This window comes from Cervus canadensis, chromosome 9, assembly GCF_019320065.1.
Source record: "Cervus canadensis isolate Bull #8, Minnesota chromosome 9, ASM1932006v1, whole genome shotgun sequence".
NCBI lineage: Eukaryota > Metazoa > Chordata > Mammalia > Artiodactyla > Cervidae > Cervus > Cervus canadensis.
In genome coordinates this window covers 67,595,700-67,618,145 of record NC_057394.1, presented here as the reverse complement: position 1 = coordinate 67,618,145, position 22,446 = coordinate 67,595,700, and the positions used below count along the sequence as shown (strand labels likewise).

At 42.6% G+C, this 22,446-nt stretch overlaps 1 protein-coding gene across 1 annotated transcript in view; it reads left to right on the top strand.

Moving 5' to 3' along the window:
- Positions 1 to 6,267: 6,267 nt before the first annotated feature.
- The window catches only part of KPNA3 (karyopherin subunit alpha 3), a 91,311-nt gene continuing 75,132 nt past the window's right edge, over positions 6,268 to 22,446 (top strand). Inside the window, exon 1 of the mRNA XM_043477732.1 lies at positions 6,268 to 6,683. Within this exon, the coding sequence (XP_043333667.1) occupies positions 6,615 to 6,683 (69 nt within the window). The 5' untranslated portion in view covers positions 6,268 to 6,614. The remainder of the gene's footprint in view (positions 6,684 to 22,446) is intronic.

The window sequence follows — 22,446 nt, the reverse complement described above, 5'->3', positions numbered from 1 at the left end:
AATAGCCAGCAAGATTTATTGAATATTCTTGGCATGAAGAAAATATTGGTTGGTGTCAAATTAGAGCCTCAAAAAACTTGTATTTTTGATCCGTATGCATTAATAGTTTTATTAAGGAATTAAAATATGCTGGGCATTAACTATGGGTGTAGCTATTAATATTTCTAGCTCTACTTTATAATGTAAATAACTGAAGCTTTGGAAGTTTAGGAACTTTCTTGCGATCACAAGTCTAGTAAAAGATGGGAATTGAACATGTTTGCTGTGTGGTGCTAAGCCAGTTCAGTCACGTCCGTCTCTTTGGAACCCTACAGGCTCCTCTGACTATGAGATTCTTTAGGCAAGAATACTGGAGTAACCCACCAGGCTCCTCTGTCCATGGGATTTCCCAGGCAAGAATACTGGAGTGGGTTGCCATTTCCTTCTCCAGGGATCTTCAGGGATCGAACCAGCGTTCTCTGTGGCAGCAAGTGGTTCTTTACCACTAGCGCCACCTGGGAATCGCGAACAAAAGTCTGCCTTGTTAAGTCTATGTCCTTTCTAAGGCAGGGTTGTCTCATGGAATTTTCTGTGGTAATGTTCTATGTCTCTGTGTTCCAGTCTGGTAGCCACAGTATTGGTGGCTTTTGAGCACTTGAAATGACATTTGTGTAACCGAGGAAATCAGTTGTTTTTTTTTTTAATATTATTTATTTATGGTTGTGCTGGATCTTTGTTGCTGCGCTTTCTCTAGTTGTGGCAAGCAGAGGCCGTTCTCTAGTTGCGGGGTGTGGCTTCTCATTGCAGTGGCTTATCTTGTTGCAGAGCATTGCCTCTAGGTTGTGTGGGGTCAGTAGTTGTGGTGCATGGTCTTAGTTGCCAAGCAACTTGTGGAATCATCCCAGACCAGGGATCAAACCCTTGTTCCCTATTTTGGCAGGCAGAATTTTTACCACTGAATCACTAGGGAAGTCCAGAAATCATTTTTTAATTTTAGTTAATTTTAATCAAACAATTAAATTTAAATTTAATAGCCACATGTGTCTAGTGGCTACACATAGCTGTAGGACATCATATTGTTTGGTCTATAAACACAGGCTACTATGGTCTCATGCACAGTAAATCTGGATATCCAAGACAGCAAGTGTGAGCAAGTAGACGGAGAAAAAAAAATAACCTTTTATGCAAATCAAAGTCATTTAAATTGCAGATTTGAAAGGAAGGTAGACCTCAAAGTTAAAAGAGTCACAAAATGTAAGTGGGGAAAACTTCTTTTTTTTTTTGAAAACTTCTTTTGGAAAGCTTTGATTGTATATTTTACTTTGTTGTTGTTGTTTAGTTGCTAAGTTGTGTCTGACTCTTTGCGACCTCTTGGACTGTAGCCCGCCAGGCTCCTCTGTCCATGGGATTTCCCAGGCAAGACTACTAGAGTGTGTTGTGGTTGCCTTCTCCAAGGATCTTCCTGACCCAGGAATGGAACCTGCATCTCCTGTATTGGCAGGCAGATTCTTTACTGCTGAACCAACAGTTATTAATATATTGGCAGTGTTGATTATAAAGGATATCAGTTCAGTTCAGTTGTCACTCAGTGGTGTCCGACTCTTTGCAGCCCCATGGACTGCAGCCCACCAGGCCTCCCTGTCCATCACCCAACTCCCAGAGTTTACTCAGACTCATGTCCATTGAGTCAGTGATGCCATCCAACCATCTCATCCTCTGTCATCCCCTTCTCCTCCTGCCTTCAATCTTTCCCAGCATCAGAATCTTTTCAAATGAGTCAGTTCTTCCCATCAAATGGCCAGAGTATTGGAGTTTCAGCTTCAGCATCAGTCATTCCAATGAATATTCAGGACTGATTTCCTTCATGATGGACTGGTTGGATCTCCTTGCTGTCCAAGGGACTCTCAAGAGTCTTCTCCAACACCAACTTGAAAATAGGGAAGAAGTCGTGCCTAGAACTGTATTCTTACTGCAAGATTCAGTCCTTTAGGTGTTTTCATTTAGGGAATGATGAGTAACCCAAGTATCATAGTAAGGACAGAGGAGTATGTTTACAGTCAAACAATTTAACCAAGCTTTTTTGATTTTTACTTTCAGGCTTTTGCTGCCTCCAATTATCCTGTTTTCCATGAATGGTTTTAGAGCTGAACATTTACAGATTGGAGCCTTTGCTGCTAAATGTTAACAAACAGACTAGGTCTCCTACAAAAAGTGATACACAAACAAAACATAGATACCTACTTAGTAAAAGTCTACATGATAGCCCCTTTTCTATCTGACCTCTGGATTTATGGTTGTTACAAAAAGCTTGGCTTCTTTGTACACTAGTGCCAAGTCAAATCCCGGAGGCAGAGTTTTGGATGAAGTAGAAAGGGATATCTTCATTGCTTTGCCAGGCAATAAAGTTTTTTTAAATTACTTAATTAATTTGGGTGCACCTGGTCTTAGTTGTGACAGTCGGATCTGGTTCCCCTTCCAGGGTTGGAACTCCAGGCCCCTGTCCCCTGCACTGTGAGTTCAGAGTCTTTGCCACTGCACCACTGGGTAAGTCCCACATGAGCTCCATCTTGGATCTGTTGTGTTTGTGTTGCCCTTTGCATATCGTCACCTGACTGTCCACTGGGAAGGTGGGCAGTGGGTCAGAGGAAGAAAGAAAGTTTGACTGACTCTCCAGGCAGAGAGCCTTTCCCTCCTGTCTCTGCTCTGCTCCCTGCTCCCCTGTCCGTTAATGCAAGTGCCTGATGAAGACCGTGTATGGGAGGTGGTGGACACTCAAAGTATGTTTGGAATAGAAATCCATTTAAAAGAAGAATTGTCAAAAAAAAGTTGTCAGAAGTTTCAGGACAAAGAGGAAGACTAGAATGAGGGAAAAGAGGAGATGGTGGCTGACAGTGAGACGCCCCAAATTTGAGACACTGGTGACAGTCATTTCCCAGAGAGTAAGGACTTCAATGAAAGGACCTCTTGATGAAAGTGAAAGAGGAGAGTGAAAAAGCTGGCTTAAAATTCAACATTAAAAAAACTAAGATTGATGCATCTGGTCTCATCATTTCATGGCAAACAGATGGGGAAACAATGGAAACAGTGATAGACTTTATTTTCTTGGGCTCCAAAATCACCGCAGTTGGTGACTGCAGCCTTGAAATTAAAAATGCTTGCTCTTTGGAAGAAAAGCTATGACCAACCTAGACAGCATATTAAAAAACAGAGACATTGACAACAAAGGTCCTTCTAGTCAAAGCTATGATTTTTCCAGTAATCATGTACAGATGTGAGAGTTGGACCATGAAGAAAGCTGAGTGCTAAAGAATTGATGCTTTTGAACTATGGTATTGAAGAAGACTTGAGAGTCCCTTGGACTGCAAGGAGATCCAACCAGTCTAGTCCATCATAAAGGAAATCAGTCCTGAAATTCATTGGAATGACTGATGCTGAAGCTGAAACTTCAATACTTTGGCCACCTGATGCGAAGAATTGACTCATTTGAAAAGACCCTGATGCTGGGAAAGATTGAAGGCGGGAGGAGAAGGACAGAGGATGAGATGGTTGGGTGGCATCACCAACTCTATGGACATGAGTTTGAGCAAGCTTCGGGAGTTGGTGATGGACAGGGAAGCCTGGTATGCTGCAGTCCATGGGGTCTCAAAGAGTTGGACATGACTGAGCGACTGAACTGAACTGAACTGAAGGACTTCAAGGCCTGGTGTGGGCTTCAAGTGGCAGAAACCTGGTCCAAGAAAGAATGCAGAGAGATTCTGGGGCTAAGGTACCAGATACGTGGATATTGGAATCACTAAGAGTAATGGCAAAGCATACAATTGACTAAGTTAGATCTGGGCAAGAAGGGACCCTGCTCTGGAGCCTGCCTTTTAGTGGTCCTGACTGTGGCTCTCTTCTGCCACACTACTTCCCGTTGAAAGTCCGTGGGGCCAAGTGGTCATGCTGGTTGGAACCTGTGCCCCTCAACCCAGCTCTGAATACCAGGGACTGGTGCTTCTCTGTTTAAATGGCCAATCCTGCTTCCAGGATCTTCCTAGCCTTCTTTCCTGGGTCTGTTCTCCTGGGGTCATGTGATCCTGCAGCTTTGCACATTTAGGCCTCTGCAATGGCCAAGGGGCATCTCTTGAGGCAGGTAGGGAGATGTGAATAAAGCTTTGTAGGTGAGTGGCAGAACTTGAACATTGTGAATAGGGCTATGTATACTTGTTCTCAAGGTCTGTTCCAGTCTGGGGTGGAGCCAGGACAGGGAAGAGAAGGGAAACAAAAAGTGCGCGAGGGTCTGGCTACCATGCTTCTTTAAACAGCCACATTCATCCAAAAAGACAGGAAATTTAAATTCAGACTTAGACTTCCAGGTTGTAATGGAAGCACATTTGTCAAAGTTTAGAATATATTTTAAGCTTGGAAGCTGGATTTTTAACTTAAAAATTTTAGACATGTGATATGTAGACTTCTGTTTGGGATCTTGTCTTTATGTATTAGGAATCAGCAGGTTATAAGGGTCTTCCTGCTGTGAGCCTTGACACCCATCACACATTTGGGGGATAACTTTTTTTATTGTCTGTCTACTGTTATAGATCTGAAGTTATGTGAAGGCAGGATACCAGGCTGTCTTATTTACAAATATATCCCAGTGTTAGTGCAATCACTGACACATGGTAAATGCTCACTAAATAGGCCTAAAACTCTGAAATGATGACTTAAGTGGTTGGTGATAGCAAGTACATTGAAGAGAAGAGGTAGAAATGGGTAAAGTAATTGGAAAAGAGAAATTTTTGCTAAATTGTAATAGAGCTTGAACAACAGTGTGCAAGTTTCCCTTCAGTCAATCAAACGAGTGGCAAACATGCAACATCTGTTACCTTAAGAACTAGAGTTGAAGTAATCTATTTATTCATTCTAAGCTTTTGGTGTTTTTTTTTTCTCCCCATCAAATGCGTGTTTGGACCATTTGGCCCACAATGTGAGGGCCTGGAGTTTTTGAGTGACTTTTTCCCTAAAGTGCATTAAAAAACGTGAATCGACATTTTAAAACGAAGAAAAAAGAACCCAGCTTTTTTGTTTCCCTTGAAAAATTGGATCTTTGCCAAGCCTGACCCACAGTCCAATATGACAACAATAGTCTGAAAGCTTTAAATAAGCCTGTGTTTATCAACAGGCCAACTTACAAAAATGGCCCAGACATACCCAGGCCAACAAAGGCCTCTGAATTCATGACCCCTGAACCTCAGGTTCTCTAAGTCTCCTTAATTTTGAAAGAGTATCTTCTTCAATCTTTGCACGGTTATATTTCTCCCAACCTTTGAATGACCTCAGTGTCAAGCGCCACTTATATCTGCCAGAGATTCTGAAACTAAATTAGTTCACATACATTCAAAGCGAACCTGCTCCAGAAAGCAACTATTAGTGTTATGGATTCAAATTTCCCTTAATCAATTCCTACGATGACCCTAAAGGGAGACGCTAGACTAGAGAGCCTGCGGAACAGGGCTTGACTACTTCCTGAACGCTGATATTATGTATGGTGGTGAAACATAAATATTGGGGATACATAAATACAGGAACTGCCAGAGTGGAGGTTGCAGAACGGGGCCTGGGACGATGGTGAAAAAACAGACGCTAGAGCGCTAATCAGTTCAAGTATTTATTGGTTATTCATGATGTGCCAGGAATTGTATTAACAGAGGGCTTCAGCAGTAGACCCACCACTGTCACTACTTTTATTGCGCTAATTCCGATGCGGCAAACCAGGTAACACACACACATAAACACACATATCACATACATATATACGTGTAATGTGAAGATAAATGCTAATTATAAAACCAAAGCAGAGCAAGGAAACAGCAAGTGAGGGTGGGTCCTGTCTTAGGTGACCCGGGCCAAACAAGCAAAGGAGCAAAGCATGAACCATGGATTCGTTTCTAATTTTCTAAGATGAGGGAGCGAGGTGCGCCTCCCTGGAAGCCCCGCCCCTTCCCTCCCAATAGGCGCAAAGAGCCGTCTCCCGGGGAAGCTCCGCCCATGCCCCCGCCCAGAGGCGGTCTTGGGGGCGGAGCCCCGCGCCCAGGCTCTCCGAGCGCCCCGCGCAGAAAGCCGCGCGCTTAGGGTTCCCGGCATTCTCTGGGTGCTTTGCAGGCCGAGAGAATTACCCTCGCCGAAGAATGGCATGCTGGGAACTGTAGTTTCCGGCCGCAGCCCCGCGTCTAGACGGGCAGTAGAAAGCCGCCAAGTCTGGCTCCATTCCTGGCACAGGACTGGCAGCTTCGAAGGGTTGTAGGAAGGATTCTCTGGAGGGTGAGAGAGTAAGGGAGGGTGGTCACTCCGAGAACCGTCAGGCACGTCCAGCCGGTTGAGCATCCAGGCCGGAGGCCGTCACGTGACTCCAGCCCCCTCCGGCGCCCGCGGCTCCCTTCAGCGCTGTTCCTGCCCCGCCCCGCCCCTCGCGTCCGTCGGCCCGAGCTTCCCCCGGCGCTGCTGCCACCTCGCGCTCGGAGGCGTCACGGAACGTGCTCGCCTCTCCCCCTCCCCCGCCCTTCCCCTCTCCCGCCCTCCCCCACCATCCCCTCCCTCGCCAAGACTCGCCGCCGCCGCCGCAGCCGCAGGAGTAGCCGCCGCCAGAGCCGCGCGCAGCCATGGCCGAGAACCCCGGCTTGGAGAACCACCGTATCAAGAGCTTCAAGAATAAGGGCCGAGATGTGGAGGTGAGTGTGCTTCCGCGGCCGGGGGGGGCCCGCCCGGCTCGCCCGCCCGGTCGCGCCGGCCCTGAGGCGACGGGGAGGGGCGGGGGGCCGGCGCGACCCGGCTGGTTCTCGCCGGCCCGCGGTGGGTCGGAGTTGGCCGCCGCCTCCCGTCCCCGCTGCCGGGGGGCCGGGCGGCGGTACGTGGGCCGGGCTGCAGCCGCCACTCGGCGGCTGCCCGGTGCGGAGACCGGGAAATGCCGGGGTTTTCGGCCCCGTCACGCGGGCGCGGCCTGCTGTCGGCGAGGAAGAGGTGTGGAGCTGAGGCGGGGTCCGCGGGCCGGGGCCTCGCGCGCTGGGGATGCTGCGGCCGCGGTCTCTCGCGCTGAGGGGGCGGCGCGGCTCTCGCCCGGCTCGCGGTGCAGCCTCCCGCCCGGCATGGCCCCCTCAGCGCCTCCCGCGCTGCCGCACATGGAGCCTCGGCTCCGCCGGTCCCCGCGCCTACCTTCGGCGAGCCGGGCCCAGGCGGGCGGTGGCGGCCCGCAGAGGGGGGTGGGGACCAGCTGGGTAACCGACTTGTTTGAGGGTGGCGGATGGGGGAGGGTAGGATGCGCCAGGACCATTATCTTATAACCCGGTGCGGTTCCCTGGAGCAGTCATGCTGAGCTTCTCCCAGCTTGTACTCTCGTTAACCGCTGGCATTTGGAGCGAGCCGAAGGTGGACAATAGTTTCCCGTCTATTGTGTGGAGGGCTTTGGAAGAGACGTGTTCCGATCTCCGCTCCCAGGACCTGTTTTCTTAGCCTTTTCTTGTAGCGGAGGGGGTGTGCATAGAAGGATCATTCCTTTGACACGTTGTACTGAAATAAATTGGATACATAGGCTCGGAAGGGCCTCTTGCTCAAAGCTGGTAGAATGTCCAAGTGGTTGCAAAACTGTAAACATTCATCGCGGTCACTCAGTTCGTGCATGTTGCCATTGTCTCATTAAGGTGACATTAGCAGGTACTGTTTGCAAACTCGGCTTCTGCAGGCAGCGCTAGAGGTCTCTCTGCAGCTACTGAACGCTGTGTAGTGTGGTGCACAAACTTCACTGGGACTCTGACCTCTGGATTTGCTAGGGGGAAGGTGTTTCAGGTCCACAGCCTCCTTTTCTAATACCAGGTGACACAATTTGCAGTTTTGTCATTCTTGCTCACAGGCCAGTGTGACTTAAGACAGTATGCATTTGAGAGAAGGTGGTGGCGGGGGGGAGGGATATGTCATTCAACGTTCTGTTTTGTAGAAAAACAGAAAACTCAGGCTGGTTTTCGGAGCTGCCAAATTAAATACTAATTAGGAAATACCGTAGAATTCCCATTTGACTGAGACGAATAAAGGTCATCTATGTCTGTCCTGGTCATGATTAAGCTTCTTTTAGGGGAAATACTTTTAAGCAAAAGTGAAACTTAGGAATAGCAACAAGAAATTTGGGGACTGCCTCTGATTTTTGGTCCACTTGATGATAGGAGTTAATTTTGAACTTTTCCCATCAGTGTTCTTGAAGCTTACGGCCAGTTATAAAGCAAAGCTTAATGTAGTTTGAAACATTCCGGTATTGTTTGGTATTGTTTGTATCGAAGTAATTAATAATCTTTCCGCTTTGGGGTGTTGGTACAGGCTTTTGTCTTTTTTTTTTTTTTTTTTGCCTCTGTTGTGTTCTGGGAACTGAGTGATAACGTAGAAAGGACTCCTGCACATAATAGGCACACATAAATGCCTGCTGATGATCAGACTGTAACCAGTAACTTCTAGATACATGAAAAAGATGCCTGGTTGCTAACTAAGCATTCCAGCCTGAAAGTATTGATCACAGCATTACGATTCCCAGGATACAGGAAGGAAACTAAGGCATGAAAAGTAGCAGACATTGAAATGGTAGTTCCACATGGCAGGCACTTTACTAAGAGCTTCATTGATAACCGCTTTTAGTTCTTAGGACAACTTTGTGAGCAAGGTGTAGCATTATCCCCACTTTACAGGAGGAGAGTACTTCAGATGACGAAGCTCAAGACTGCTTGTACAGGCTGCACAAGGTCATGGAGTGGGTATGAGCATTCATTCATTGTCTGTTGGGTATATAAGGTTGCTCAGTCTGTACATCGAGGTGTTTACTTTTACAGTTCAGTAGGATTGTAGGAAAGTAACTGATCACTACAGTGCAGTAACATCAATAAGTGTATGCTGAGAATGCATGAGGAGATCCTGACTTGGAGCTGAGCAGTCAAGGGAGATGTTCTCTTTGATTCCTAGTGGATGAGTGGGAGTGAGTATCCTGAAGGATGAAAGAAAGTTAGCCTGGGAGAGGGAGAGGGCATGGAAGGGGCACTTCAGACGTGAGGGAGCAGTAACTGAAGAGTCCTGAGAATGTAGAGCTCTTCAATTACCACTGTAGTTGGACTGCTAAGAGAGAGGGATGCTAGAAATGTGACTAAAGGGTGAACTGGGGTCAGATCTGCTCAAGTGCCTTTATTGTGGAATTTGGTATAACTGACACTAGACACCTTGTCTAGTTTAGTCTTATCCTATTTAGAAACTATTACACTAGAAACTTAGGTTGCAACTTAGCTCTGTGACTAAATAGTAGTGATTATCAGTCTGTTTAAAAATCAGTGAAATATACTTTGATGAGCTATCAATCATTCCTACCTTTTCTCCTACAGACTAGATAAAAGATAAAACATTATAGATTATATAGCCAGCCAATACACAAGTTAAGATGCTAGGTGCAAGAATAAAACACATATTTTCTAAAAAAAAAAAAAAAATAAAAGTGTGGAGTTATGCCAGGAAATTGTGACTAGGGAGAGGGTTGAAGAACGCAGTTTCATAGTTGGGAATGGCTTCATAGACAAAAGGTTGGTGAATTTTATAGAACAGATGTACTGAACTTGCACCGGGCACACAAGAAATTAGTGAATAAACATCTGGGTGAAAAAGAAGAGAAGTTAGATGAAGGAGAGGAGATGGGACTTTAAGGTTGCCTGTGGTGGTTTGAGAATATTTTTGTGGCAAAAGGTTGTTGATAAGGAACTTCTTGATAAGGAGATCTGAAAGAATTTATTTCAGAGTAGGGTTAGGAGGTATAACATGATAACAGCGACGGAAAAAGGTGACTGGGCAGAGATAACTAGAATAAATTTTGGAGGCAAGGTACTGTTACCCATATGTAAGGAGGAATTTGCCAAAAAATTAAGACCAGGGATGGTCCTAACATGGAATGAGGATTTGAACCTCCTCCCCTTCTTTTCTCTTCTTCTTTGTAAAGCTCACTGGAGAGAAAGGAGATAAAGGTTATCCTGAGCTTTATAGATGGAAGTAGGGGAGGGAATAATTATCATGGTCAGCAGTTTAAGGCTTAGGTAGGGGGAATGGATTTTGTATCTAAAACTAGGAAATACATAATGAATTCCATTTAGTGAATACTTATAAATCAGACTTGCAGGTAATTGCCACCTGAGTCGAATGTTCACTTCAAGGATGTGATATTTTAATCTGTGACAGAAACGAATGATTATTTAAAAATTCTTAACATTTATTGAATGCTTACAGTGTACCTGTACCAAGTATCAATTCTTTATATGTGTTATTTAGTCTTATGACGTATGTATGTATTATTATCCAGGGAAGCTTGAGGCTTAACAGTTCTTAAGTAGCTAGCCCCAAGGCCTCGGATGGTGTAAGTGACAGTGCGTGTGTAACTCTGTGACCCTGTGGACTGTAGCCCACCAGGCTGCTCTGTCCATGGGGTTTTCCAGGCAAGAATACTGGAGTGGCTTGCCATTTTCTTCTCCAGGGGGTCTTCCCAATCCAGGACCACTGTGCCACCTGGGAAGTCCCTTTAGGTGGCAGAACCTAAACTTAAAATGAAGCTGCCTGACACTAAAGCCAAAACTCTTGCTTTCTGTGCTTTACTGTCTCTTCACTGAATAGAACCTAAGACTTGACTTGTATGATGCACATCTGAAGGTTAATAAATGGGGAAAATAATTAGGAAATCTTGACTATATCAGAGAAATCCCTATTCCTCCCAACCCAGGGATCAAACCCACGGCTCCCACATTGCAAACGGAGTCTTTACCAGCTCCAGCTTTACCAGAGCCGCAAGGGAAGCTTGGGAATACTAGAGTGGGTAGCCTCTCCCTTCTCCAGGGGATCTTCCTGACCTGGGAATCAAACCGGGTTCTCCTGCATTGCAGGCAGATTCTTTACCAGGTGATCTATCTGGGAAGCCCTTTTCGTTATTTTAAAACCTTGCTAATAAATTTTTTTGACATTCAATTTATCATTTTGATTTATCTTTTATTTTTTTTTTAACTCTTACAAAGTTTGCCTGTAGTAAGAAGCCAGTTTGTTGGTTTCACTGAAAAATAGTAACCCATATTCTTGGCCTTATCACTTAAACTTTAAGCTTCTGTTTCTTTTGTTTATTTATTTTAAAATTATTTTTTAATTGGAGGATAATGCTCTAAAATGTTGTTTTGGTTTCTGCCATACATCACCATGAATCAGCCATAGGCATACCTGTGTCCCTTCCCTCTTGAACCTCCCTCTCACCTCACCCCATCCTTCTAAGTTGTCACAGAGCACCAGGTTTGAGCTCCCTGCATCATACAGCAAATTCCTACCTGCTATCTATTTTACATAGCGGGAGGAGCTAAGATGGCGGAGGAATAGGACGGGGAGACCACTTTCTCCCCTACAAATTCATCGAAAGAGCATTTGAACGCTGAGCAAACTCCGCAAAACAACTTCTGATCGCTAGCAGAGGACATCAGGCGTCCAGAAAAGCAGCCCTTTGTCTTCGAAAGGAGGTAGGACAAAATATAAAAGATAAAAAGAGAGACAATAGAGTTAGGGACGGAGACCCATCCTGGGAAGGGAGTCCTAATAGAGGAAGTTTCCAAACACCAGGAAACCCTCTCACTGGCGGGTCTGGGGGAAGTTTTCGAATCTCGGAGGGCAACCTAACTGGGAGGAAAAATAAATAAAGCCCACAGATTACATGCCTGAATCAACTCCCAGCAGAAAAGTACCCCAGCCGCTCACATCCACCACCAGCAAGGGGGGGCTGAACGGAGAGGAGCAGGCGGCATTGCTTAGGGTAAGGACCGGGCCTGATGCCCTGAGGGCAATCGGAGGGAGCTAACGTGAGAGAGCAACTTACACTGTGGGACAGCAAGAGAGAGAGAGAAAATTAACCTGCGAAAAGCGCTGTTTTACGTATGGGAATGTATATATTTCAGTGGTGCTGTTTGTTTGTCCCACCTCTCCTTCCCACTCTGGGTCCACAAGTCTGTTCTCTCTGTCTCTGTCTCCATTGCTGCCCTGCAAATAGGTTCATCAGTACCATCTTTCTAGATTCCGTATATATGTATATATGATATTTGTTTTTCTCTTTCTGATTTCACTCTGTAGGTTCAGCTACCTCAATAGAATTGACTCAAATGTGTTCCTTTTTATGGCTGAGTAATAGTCCATTGTATATATGTACCACAACTTCTTTATCCATTCATTTGTTGATGGACATGAATCTAGGCTGCTCCCATGTTCTAGCTACTGTAAATAGTACTGTAGTGAACATTGAGGTACATGTGTCTTTTTCAGTTATGATTTCCTCAGGGAATATACCAGTAGTGGGATTGCTAGGTCTTATGGTAGTTTTATTCCTAGTTTGTTTTGTTTTTTTTTTTTTTTCAGGAATTCCCATACTATTCTCCGTAGTGGCTGTATCAGTTTACATTCCCACCAGCAGAGCAAGAGGGTTCCCTTTTCTCCACACCCTCTCCAGCATTTATTGTTTGTAGATTTTCTGATGATGGCCATTCTGACTGGTGTGAGGTGATACCACATTATAGTTTTGATTTATATTTCTGTAATAATGAGTGATGTTGAGCATCTTTTCATGTGTTTATTAGCCATCTGTATGTCTTCTTTGGAGAAATGTCTGTGTAGGTCTTCTACCCGCTTTTTAATTGGGTTGTTTGCTTTTCTGGTATTGAGCTGCATAAGCTGCTTATACCTTTTAGAAATTAATCCTTTATCAATTTCATTTGCTGTTATTTTCTCCCATTCTGAGGGTTGTCTTTTCACCTTGTTTAGTTCCTTTGCTGTGTAAAAGCTTTTAAGTTTAATTAGGTCCTATTTGTTTATTTTTGTTTTTATTTCTATTATTCTAGGAGGTGGGTTATACAGAATCTTGCTGTGATTTACATCAAGGAATGTACTGCATATGTTTCCTGTAAGAGTTTGATAGTTTATTTATTTTTTAATCGGAGGATAATTACTTTACAATGTTCTGTTGGTTTTTGTCACACAACAGTGTTAATCAGCTATAAATATACATATATCCTTTCCTTCTTGAACCTCCTTCCTTGGCTTCAGTTTTTAATACTAGGGCTAAATAAATATTTTCTTATCTTCAAATTTAACTAGCATTACTAAACTTGTTTCTTTCTCTGAAACCTCTCTTGGCAAGAGATATACCTAACTATTCAAGCTTAAAAACCTTATCCTTGGCTTTGATTCCCTTCTTCTTCACCTTCACTTTCCTGTTAGTCGTCTGACGAGCCCTCGTATGTTCGTCTTTGTTACCAGTCTTACCACTGTGCCTTGGCATCGGCCCTTGTCGTGGTCCCCTACACAGCCTGACAGTGCCCAGGCTTCCCTGGGTCTTTCCTCCCAGTGTAGCTTATGGATTGATCTTTCTGAAATCTTTCTGTTGTACTTTTCTGGCAATCCATCCCATTGCATTCAGGATAAAATTAAAAGTCCTTAGTATGCTACACTTAATGTTACAAAAAATTCTGCCTTTTATACCTTACCTACCACTTCTTATATTTCCTATACATTTTGTACATTTGTATACATTCCTGTATACTTGCTTTTCCTGTCTGTTTAGTGGGGCTCACTCTGACAAACTCTTTCTTCACTCAGACTCCTCCATACATCTGTGAGACACCAAGATTGCAGTTCCTCCAAATATCATTATAGTTCAAAAAAAACCCTTCAGTAATTCTCCACAGGGCCTTTCTTGACCAGTAACATACTTAGTACTATTATTCCCTATTTTTTTCCTTCCCTCTAATGCTTTTCTCTGAGCTTTCCTTTCCCTCTTTGGTATAGATTGCTGTGACGTACAACAAATTCTCTATGTGTATAACAGCTGTTACAGTGGTGTCTGTCAAAAAGCCCACTGAGGCTAGGGACCTTGGATTATGACTGGACACTTATTGACCAGCATGGACAATTTATTTAATAAGCACTCTTTAAGAGAGATTAGATAATATAGTTGGGAGTGAAAAGTACAGTCTAAGATATTAATAATTTCTTTTATTATTGACTTTATGGCATTAATACTGTTGGCTGACCCTCCATTGACAGTCTGTTCTACTATAATATATTTCTGTAACATAAACTAGTTCATATTTGAATGTTAAAGAGAAAATAATGTTAGTTCATGCAAAATTCGTGTAGGCTAATACTTGGTTTTTACCAGCACATGAACAGTTTAGCCCTCCCAAGTAACAGGAGTTGAACACAAGTAGTTGAAGTACAGAAACAGTTGAACATAGCAAGCCGAGGAGTATACCTGTTGGCTCCCATGAACTGTGTGTTCTGTCTTAAAGGTGCTTATTGTTCTAGCTGTCTTGATGTATTTCCCTTTCTTCCTAGTTTTGCAGAACATGAAGTTTTTCAGAACTCTATATGTCCTATAGCAGAAACACTTTTCTTGAATTCACTCTCTGGACATATAATCTCTCCTGGTCCTTCTGCCTCATTGATGATTATTTTTGGGTCGTCTTTCCCAACTCTTCTTTCTACCCATTGAGTATATGCATGCCTTGAGGGTCTGTCCATAACTTGCTTCTCTGTGGACTTTTTCTTGCCCACATCAGAAGTTGCCTTAGTTTTAACAACCATTTCATTGTGGGGAACTTAAGTCTGTTTTAATCATCTACTGGAAATTAATCATATGAGCATCACATCAGCTTCTTAAGCTCAAAGTGTTTAAAGCCTTTGTTTTTTTCTTTTTTCTGTTTATGGCATCATCACTCTCACCGTGACCTGGACTTGAAATTTGAGAGCTTTCCTGGACTCCTTCCTCATCTTCCACGTTGAGTCAGATGCCAGTCATGTAGCTTGAATCTCTGCTGTCTCAGGATTTGGGCCCTGCCTCTCTATTCCCCTGCCTCCAGCCTACTTTCAGCCTTGTTACTTAGCATCTAGCAGTTGAAAGTTGCCTGCAAAGTGGGGTTCTTCCTTCAATTCATGAGGCTTTGCAGTGAGCCTGACACCTGATTATTTCCCCAGGTTCTGTGTCCATTCCTCACCCCCCAGCACCATGCCTTTAAGCTCTGGCAACACTGAACTTCTTATACGCTTATACATAATCTGGAATCCTGCCCTCCCCTGCTTGCCAATGCTATTTCTATTCTCAGGGCTATCCTGCTGACTGGAATATCCTTCGCCGCCTCCTGTTGCCTGGCTAATTCCTACCCCTCCTAATACTCATCTCTTCTGAGAGATCTTTCTGAATCTCCCTTCATCCTCCCAGTTGTTAGCAGCCTTTCTTCCCTCACTGTGGTTGGATAATTTTTTTTTGTTTTTATTTTTTTAATGTTTTTATTATGTTTTATTTGTTTCGCCTCTATGTACTTCCATTGCTGTGGTTGGAACAAAATAAGCTTAAAATGTTTCCTGAATGAGGACATTAATTGTAATTTTCCTAAGGTATGTTTTCTTTTTTTAACTGAAGTGTTCAATCTTTTAGTGCTTTTTTAAAAATTGCTTCCCCACAAAAGCCCAAACTTTTAATTTGATAGGTTAACTCCAATACTGTGGCCACCTGATGCGAAGAACCGACTCACTGGAAAAGACCCTGATGCTGGGGAAGATTGAAGGAGGGAGGACAAGGGGATGACAGAGGATGAGACGGGTGGATGGCATCACTGACGCAATGGACATGAGTTTGAGTAGGCTCCGGGAGTTGGTGATGGACAGGGAGGCCTGGCGTGCTGCAGTCCATGGGGTCGCAAAGAGTCAGATGCTACTGAGCGACTGATCTGATCTGAAAAAATATTGAGAGATTAAAACACATGCATAGTAGGATTTTCTTATACATCAGACATGATAATTTATTCCCAAAGACTTTGGCTACTTCTCTAAAAGATAATGCATTCTTAAATAAATACCACATCACCCTGACACAGTTAATCACTTCCTGATAATGGCTAATATAATCCTCATTTAAATTTCCCCAGTTGTCCTTTGATTTTTTTTAAAAAACATTTGGTTGTTAAAACCATGATTACACAAGATCTGATCACATTTGGTTATGTCTCTTGAGTCTCCTTTAATCTAGAACAGGCACCTCCCACTGTGCTTATCATACATAATATAAAATTTACCATCAATATATCTACACATAAATATAAAATTTATTATTAATATATATACTATATATATACATAGTATAATATATATACTATAAAATTAACCAATTTAGTGTACCCTTCTGTGGCATTAAGTACATGTGCATTGTTGTATAACCTTTCCCACTGTCCATCTCCAGGACTTTTTCATCTTCCCCAGCTGGAACTCTGTCTCCATTAAACAGTAACTAAAATTTCCCCTCTCCCCAGTTCCTGGCGACATCTCTTCTTTCTGTCTTTATGAATTTGACTATTTTAGGAACCTCACATAAGTAGAATTGTATAACATTTCTCCTTTTGTGACTAGCTTATTTCACTTAGCATAATGTCTTCAGGTTCATCCATGTTATAGCATGTGTCAAAATATCCTTCCTTTTTATGATGGATTAGTATTCTATTGAATGGACATACCACATTTTACAACATTTACCCACTGATGGATTCTTGGATTGCTTTTACCTTTCCGCTATTTTTCCCCACCATTTTAAAAAAATGGTGTTAATTTGGTGAAGGAAGAAATCAGATCCGTATTTAGTCAAACCATGTGAAATTGCCATTTTTGCAGTTCAGAGCTGCCAGGTATCATCAAATTCTTATGGTTCAGTTTATTAGGCTGTCCTAATTACTGAGTATGTCTTTCTTTGTGGTGTTGATTAACTTATTTTTCCTATTTCTTACTACCCTCTGAGGGTAGTAAGTTCCTGAAACCCTCCAGTTTCAGGAAACTGGAAGTTAGTTTTAAAGGCTTAATTATCTTTAAGCATTCTTGACTTTAAAAAACTTGTCAGTTGGTGATGCTGGGTAATATATCCCAATAGTGATGTTAGACTGATAAGGTGGTTTGGATGATAACGAGTAGTTTCATGTTATTATGTCAGTTACCGTATTTGGCGAGATGAATTTTAGTTGTTTGGGTGAGATATGATAAAGACTTGAATGACATTTGAAGTGAAAACATCTCCTGACTTTTTGGGTAGTAAATGAGTTAGAAAATGTATCTAGAAAATCTCACTTCAAGGTCAGTGATGTTCTCTGTCCATGACTGACAGCACTCCTACGTTCACTTTTTTTTTCTTCTTAGTATAAGGTTTGGCTGTATTCTCATTTCCAAGTCTCTGTTCCTTTACTTTGAAAGTAAAGCAGTATTAAATAGGTAAGGACAATGTAGCTATCCTTTTTGGTAGTTTTGCCATTAAGAAAAAAATTGTCACAGCTTAGGTTACCAACATAAACAATTAAAACATGGTAGAATAAATCATGACTATATTTACTTGGAATTAATCATTCCAAACTGGTGAGTTTTGGGGGTTATGAGTTTTTTTTTTTTTTTCTTAAAAAAGTTTTTTTTTTTTTTGGCTGTACCTAGTGGCACGTGGGATCTTAGTTCCCTGACCAGGAATTGAACCCATGCCCCCTTCATTGGAAACTCTTGAGTCTTAACCACTGGACCACCAGGAAAGTCCCAATTCTATTTCTTTACATGCCAGATTTTTTTTTTTTCTTTTGAAACTGGTGTTTCTAAAAAATGTTCTATGCATTAACTATTAGGGAAGTTCAGTTTGGTAGGAGAGACTGACATCTAAGTACATATTTAGTGTGCAGTGTGATAAGTTCTATGATATAGATACATAATTTGCAAAGTACTATGAGAACATGGAGAAAGGGAATGACTCTATCTGGGGAAATTGAGTAAGGTTACACAGAAGATCACTCTTGAGCTAGGTCTTAGAGGAGGAATTTGCCAAGACAAAGAAAAATAACATGGATAACAGTGATTACATCAAAAAGTGTTAAAAGCATGGCACGTTCAAGCACCAGTTGGTTTGGTGATCTTGTGTCTATTCCCCCTTCTTCTGGAAACAGCATTCTGATTTCACCTTTGGAAGCTACTCTTCTTTCATTGGATACCTCTTGTTGGAATTTTTAATCGAAAGCTCCTACTTCCTTTGGATAATTACAGTGTTTCACTGTTTCTGAATAACACAAAATGAGCCAATCACATGCTATCCCCTGGCATGTAAATCTGGTACTGGGGCCTAAGTGATTCATCCTAGAGAAAGTATTGTGAAGAAATCTTCCATTAATTCCTGCCACCTAGATCTTTGGAGTCGCTTTCATCCTGATTTGTTCATAGATCTCATTCTTTAGCTTTTCCTTTGGTTCTTTGAATTTTTCTATATTTTTCTAGTAACTTCTCTTGTGTCTTCTTGCTTCCTTTTTATATCTTAAGTTAACTGAAGTTGGTTTTTTTATTGTTTGCAACATATCTCTAATTTAAGGTGATGACTGTCCTGGTTTGGTTAGGACTGAGGGAGTTCTCAGGACACAGGACTTTCAGGGTTGAGACCAGGAAAGTCCTGGGCAAACCTTAACAGATTGGGTACTCTAACTGAAACAGTTCAGGAGTAGGGATAATGAGTTTGGGGAGTCAAACATTGTTCAGATGGAAATGCTCAATATGTAGCTGAGAATCATCTGTGTAGAACTAGCTTGCTTCACTTATTTCAGTCAGCAGTTATCTGAATTCTGAACTGAAGTGAGGGATAAAACAATCAAAATATCAATAATGAATTATTGTTGAGCATTTACTATGTACAGGGGACTCTGCTTATAAGAATAATTGTAAATAACCCTCACAAAATTGCCATTATACAGATGAAGAAAATGAGTTAAGTAATTCATTTAAGAAGATACAACTAGGATGAGGCAGAGCTTGTGTTCAGTTCTAGATTTCCTAATTGAAAATCCTGTGCCCCTTAATGACCATTCTCCTACTTTGCCTCAGGGTCCTTGCTGGAGGAAGACTAGTACGGAAACAGTGTAAAAGCAAACAAATTATTATAATGAAATTATATAGAGAATACACTGGGCACTTAGGGGAACAGTGTAGGTGAGTCAGAAGAGGCTTCATGGAGATGACTGCCTAAGCCGAAGCTAGAAAAATGTGTAGTTATTTGGTAGTAAATTTTGGGTGGTCCTGAAAACACCATCATATGCTCTGGGGAATGAAACTCATTTAGTATTTCTTACAGGGGGAGTGATTAGAAAGCTGGAAAAGATAGGCTGGGGCCAGATTGTGAAAAGGCTTCCCTGGTGACTCTGGTACAATCCACCTGCCAGTGCCGAAGACCCAGGTTTGGTCCCTGGGTCGGGAAGGTCCCCTGGAGAAGCAGCCCACTCCGGTATTCTTGCCTGGGAAATTCCATGGACAGAAGAGCTTGGTGGGCTACAGTCCATGGGGTCACAAAAGAGTTGGTCATGACTTAGGGACTAAACAACAGCAAGATTGTGAAAAGGCTTTATTGTGGGGAAAATTTTACTTGGGGAAGTGAGTTTGTGCATTGAGAAGGATTGCTTTGTTTGTTCCATAGGAGATGGATTGGTGAGAATGGGAACAGAGCTTGGAAGGAACAGGTAGAAAACTCTCAGCGGTCTCAGAGACGGATTGTCTGACTGATAGCACTGGCATTGGGTGGCAAAGGCAGGAAGTTGTCAGGACTATTTACCTTCTAGAACAGAGGTTAGTGAACTTTTTCTGTGAAGGGCCACAATGTTTTTAAAAGCCTAAATGCTTTGGGCTTTGAGTGCCATAATGTTTATGTCACAAGTGTTCAACTCTGCTGTGAGCATAAAAGCAGCCATAGACAATAGGGAAACAAAGCTTATTTACCAAATCAAGTGGAGGGCTGATGTGGCTCACAGGCCCTAGTTTGCCTACCCCCTATTCTAGGACGATGTGGCAAAAATTTGGAAAATAATTCAAACGGTGATAAGAGTGTTTAAGATAATTTATTAATAGATAAGGGCTCATAGAGATAAGAAGAAAAGAGGACTTGAAGGAGAGAACCCCAGGAGCCACATCATTTTAGAGTACTAGTGAAAGTGCCGCTGAAGAATGAGTCTGCAGCAGACTCCAGCAAAGGGCGGCGTCAGAACTCTAGGGGACAGGGGCCTCCTGAAGCAGGGGTAGCAGTTGCAGTATTAAATGCTGCAGAGGACAGGTATGATGAGGACCTGAAATAAACTGTTCATTGTCATTGGAGACTAGTGATTAAGTGGAAAACTCTGAGAGTGGTGGAGGCTGGGAGCAAGATTATAATAGGGTGGGAAGTGAGTTAGAGTTGATGCAGTAGATAGAATCAGTCAGTAGAAACTCAGTTTAAGAAACTTGGTGCTCATGGGAAGGAGGGACTACAGGTCATCTTGAGGCGGCAGTATGAGTAAAATAATTATTTTTGTTGTTTATCAGTTGTTGAGCAGTGTGGGATTGGCTACTGTTTGTAGGCTAAATGGAAGAAACCAGAGCAAAAGAGATTGAGGACCTAACTAGCTAGAAAAAGAATAAATGATTGCGTCTGGCATACCGGGGAGCCATTAGGAGGTGAAGTAATAGATACGTACTGTGGTTAGGTTTGGAAGGGCTTTCAGTTGGAAAGGACTTGGAGAACTAGAGAGAGAAGTGAGGATGGGCTGCGGTAGGGTGGAACAGATTATGCCTGATGGCCTGTGTTTTCTTTGACCAAGTTATCTCCAGAGAATAGAGTCTAAGAGAGGTAACACTTGAGGTTAAAGATTTTGGGGGAGTGCAATGAAGGCCTAGCTGAGTTAAGTACAGTCACCCCTTGGTATTGGCAGGGAGTTGGTTCTAGGAGCTCCCGGAGCTCCCAAAATCCATGAATACTCAAGTCCCTTTGTAAAATGGCGAATGTAGTATAATGAGTACATTTGGCCCTTAGAATCCAGGCAGACCGATGGTACTATAGTGTATTTTGGTAACAGTTGTGAACAGTTTTCAGTTGATTGTGTCAGATTTAGCTACGAAAGCATCCTGAGTTATAGTTAGAATTGTTAGTTAAGCCAAATATAAAGTGTAGAAATCATACTCACTTGAATCATTAAAAAACTGAACTAACAAGATGCCGAAATTGAGTCTGAACCATTTTTCCCACAGATATGGAAGCTGGGGGTGTAGAGAAATAAGGAATGTTGTTCACTCACCTAGCTGATAACCAGGTTTTTTGATTCTAGTACTTGGGTAACACAACATGCTTAAAAACAAAATCTGTATTTTAGAAAACTTTAAAACATACAAAAGTAGAGAGACTAGTTTATGGAACTCCTGTATACTACCTTAAAACAGTTAATAATTTTTGGCCAGTCTTATTTCATTTATATTCTTACCCACTTTTACCCTTCCCTAGAATATTTTGAAGCAAATTCCAGATATTCTGTTTTGTTTATCAGTATTTAACATGGTCGTGAACTCCTTATTGCAAAATTCAGCTTAAATTTGAAGAAAGTAGGGAAAATCACTAGGCCATTCAGCTATGACCTAAGTCACATCCCTTATGATTATACATAGAGGTGATGAATAGATTGAAGGGATTAGATCTGTTAGAGTGCTTGAAGAACTATGAGTGGAGGTTCATAACATTGTACCGGAGGCAGTGACCAGAACCATCCCAAAGAAAAAGAAATGCAAGAAGCAAAGTGGTTGTCTGAGGAGGCCTTACAGTTAGCTGAGAAAAGAAGAGAAGCGAAAGGCTAAGGAGAAAGGGAAAGATAGACCCATCTGAATGCAGAGTTCCAGAGAATAGCAAAGTGAGATAAGAAAGCCTTCTTTAGTGAACAATGCAGAGAAATAGAGGAAAACAATAGAATGGGAAAGACTAGAGATCTCTTCAAGAAAATTTGAGCTACTAAGGGAACATTTCATGCAGAGATGGGCTCAATAAAGGACAGAAATGACATGGACCTAACAGAAACAGAAGAGATTAAGAAGAGGTGGCAAGAATACACAGAACTATACAGAAAGATCTTAATGACCCAGATAACCACAATGGTGTGATCACTCACCTAGAGCCAGACATCCTGGAATGTGAAGTCAAGTGGGCCTTAGGAAGCATCACTACGAACAAAGCTAGTGGAGGTGACGGAATTCCAGTTGAGCTATTTCAAATCCTAAAAGATGGTGCTGTCAAAGTGCTGCACTCAATATGCCAGCAAATTTGGAAAACTCAGCAGTGGCCACAGGACTGGAAAAGGTCAGTTTTCATTCCAATCCCAAAGAAAGGCAATGCCAAAGAATGCTCAAACTACCACACAATTGCACCCATCTCACACGCTAGCAAAGTAATGCTCAAAATTCTCTGAGGCAGGCTTCAACAGTACATGAACTATGAACTTCCAGATGTTCAAGCTGGGTTTAAAAAAGGCAGAGGAACCAGAGATCAGTTCTCCCCTACCAGCTGGGTGTCCTAGAGTTCAACAAAGCTCTGATGCCACCTACCTGGAGATAGCCTCAGATTCCATGGTC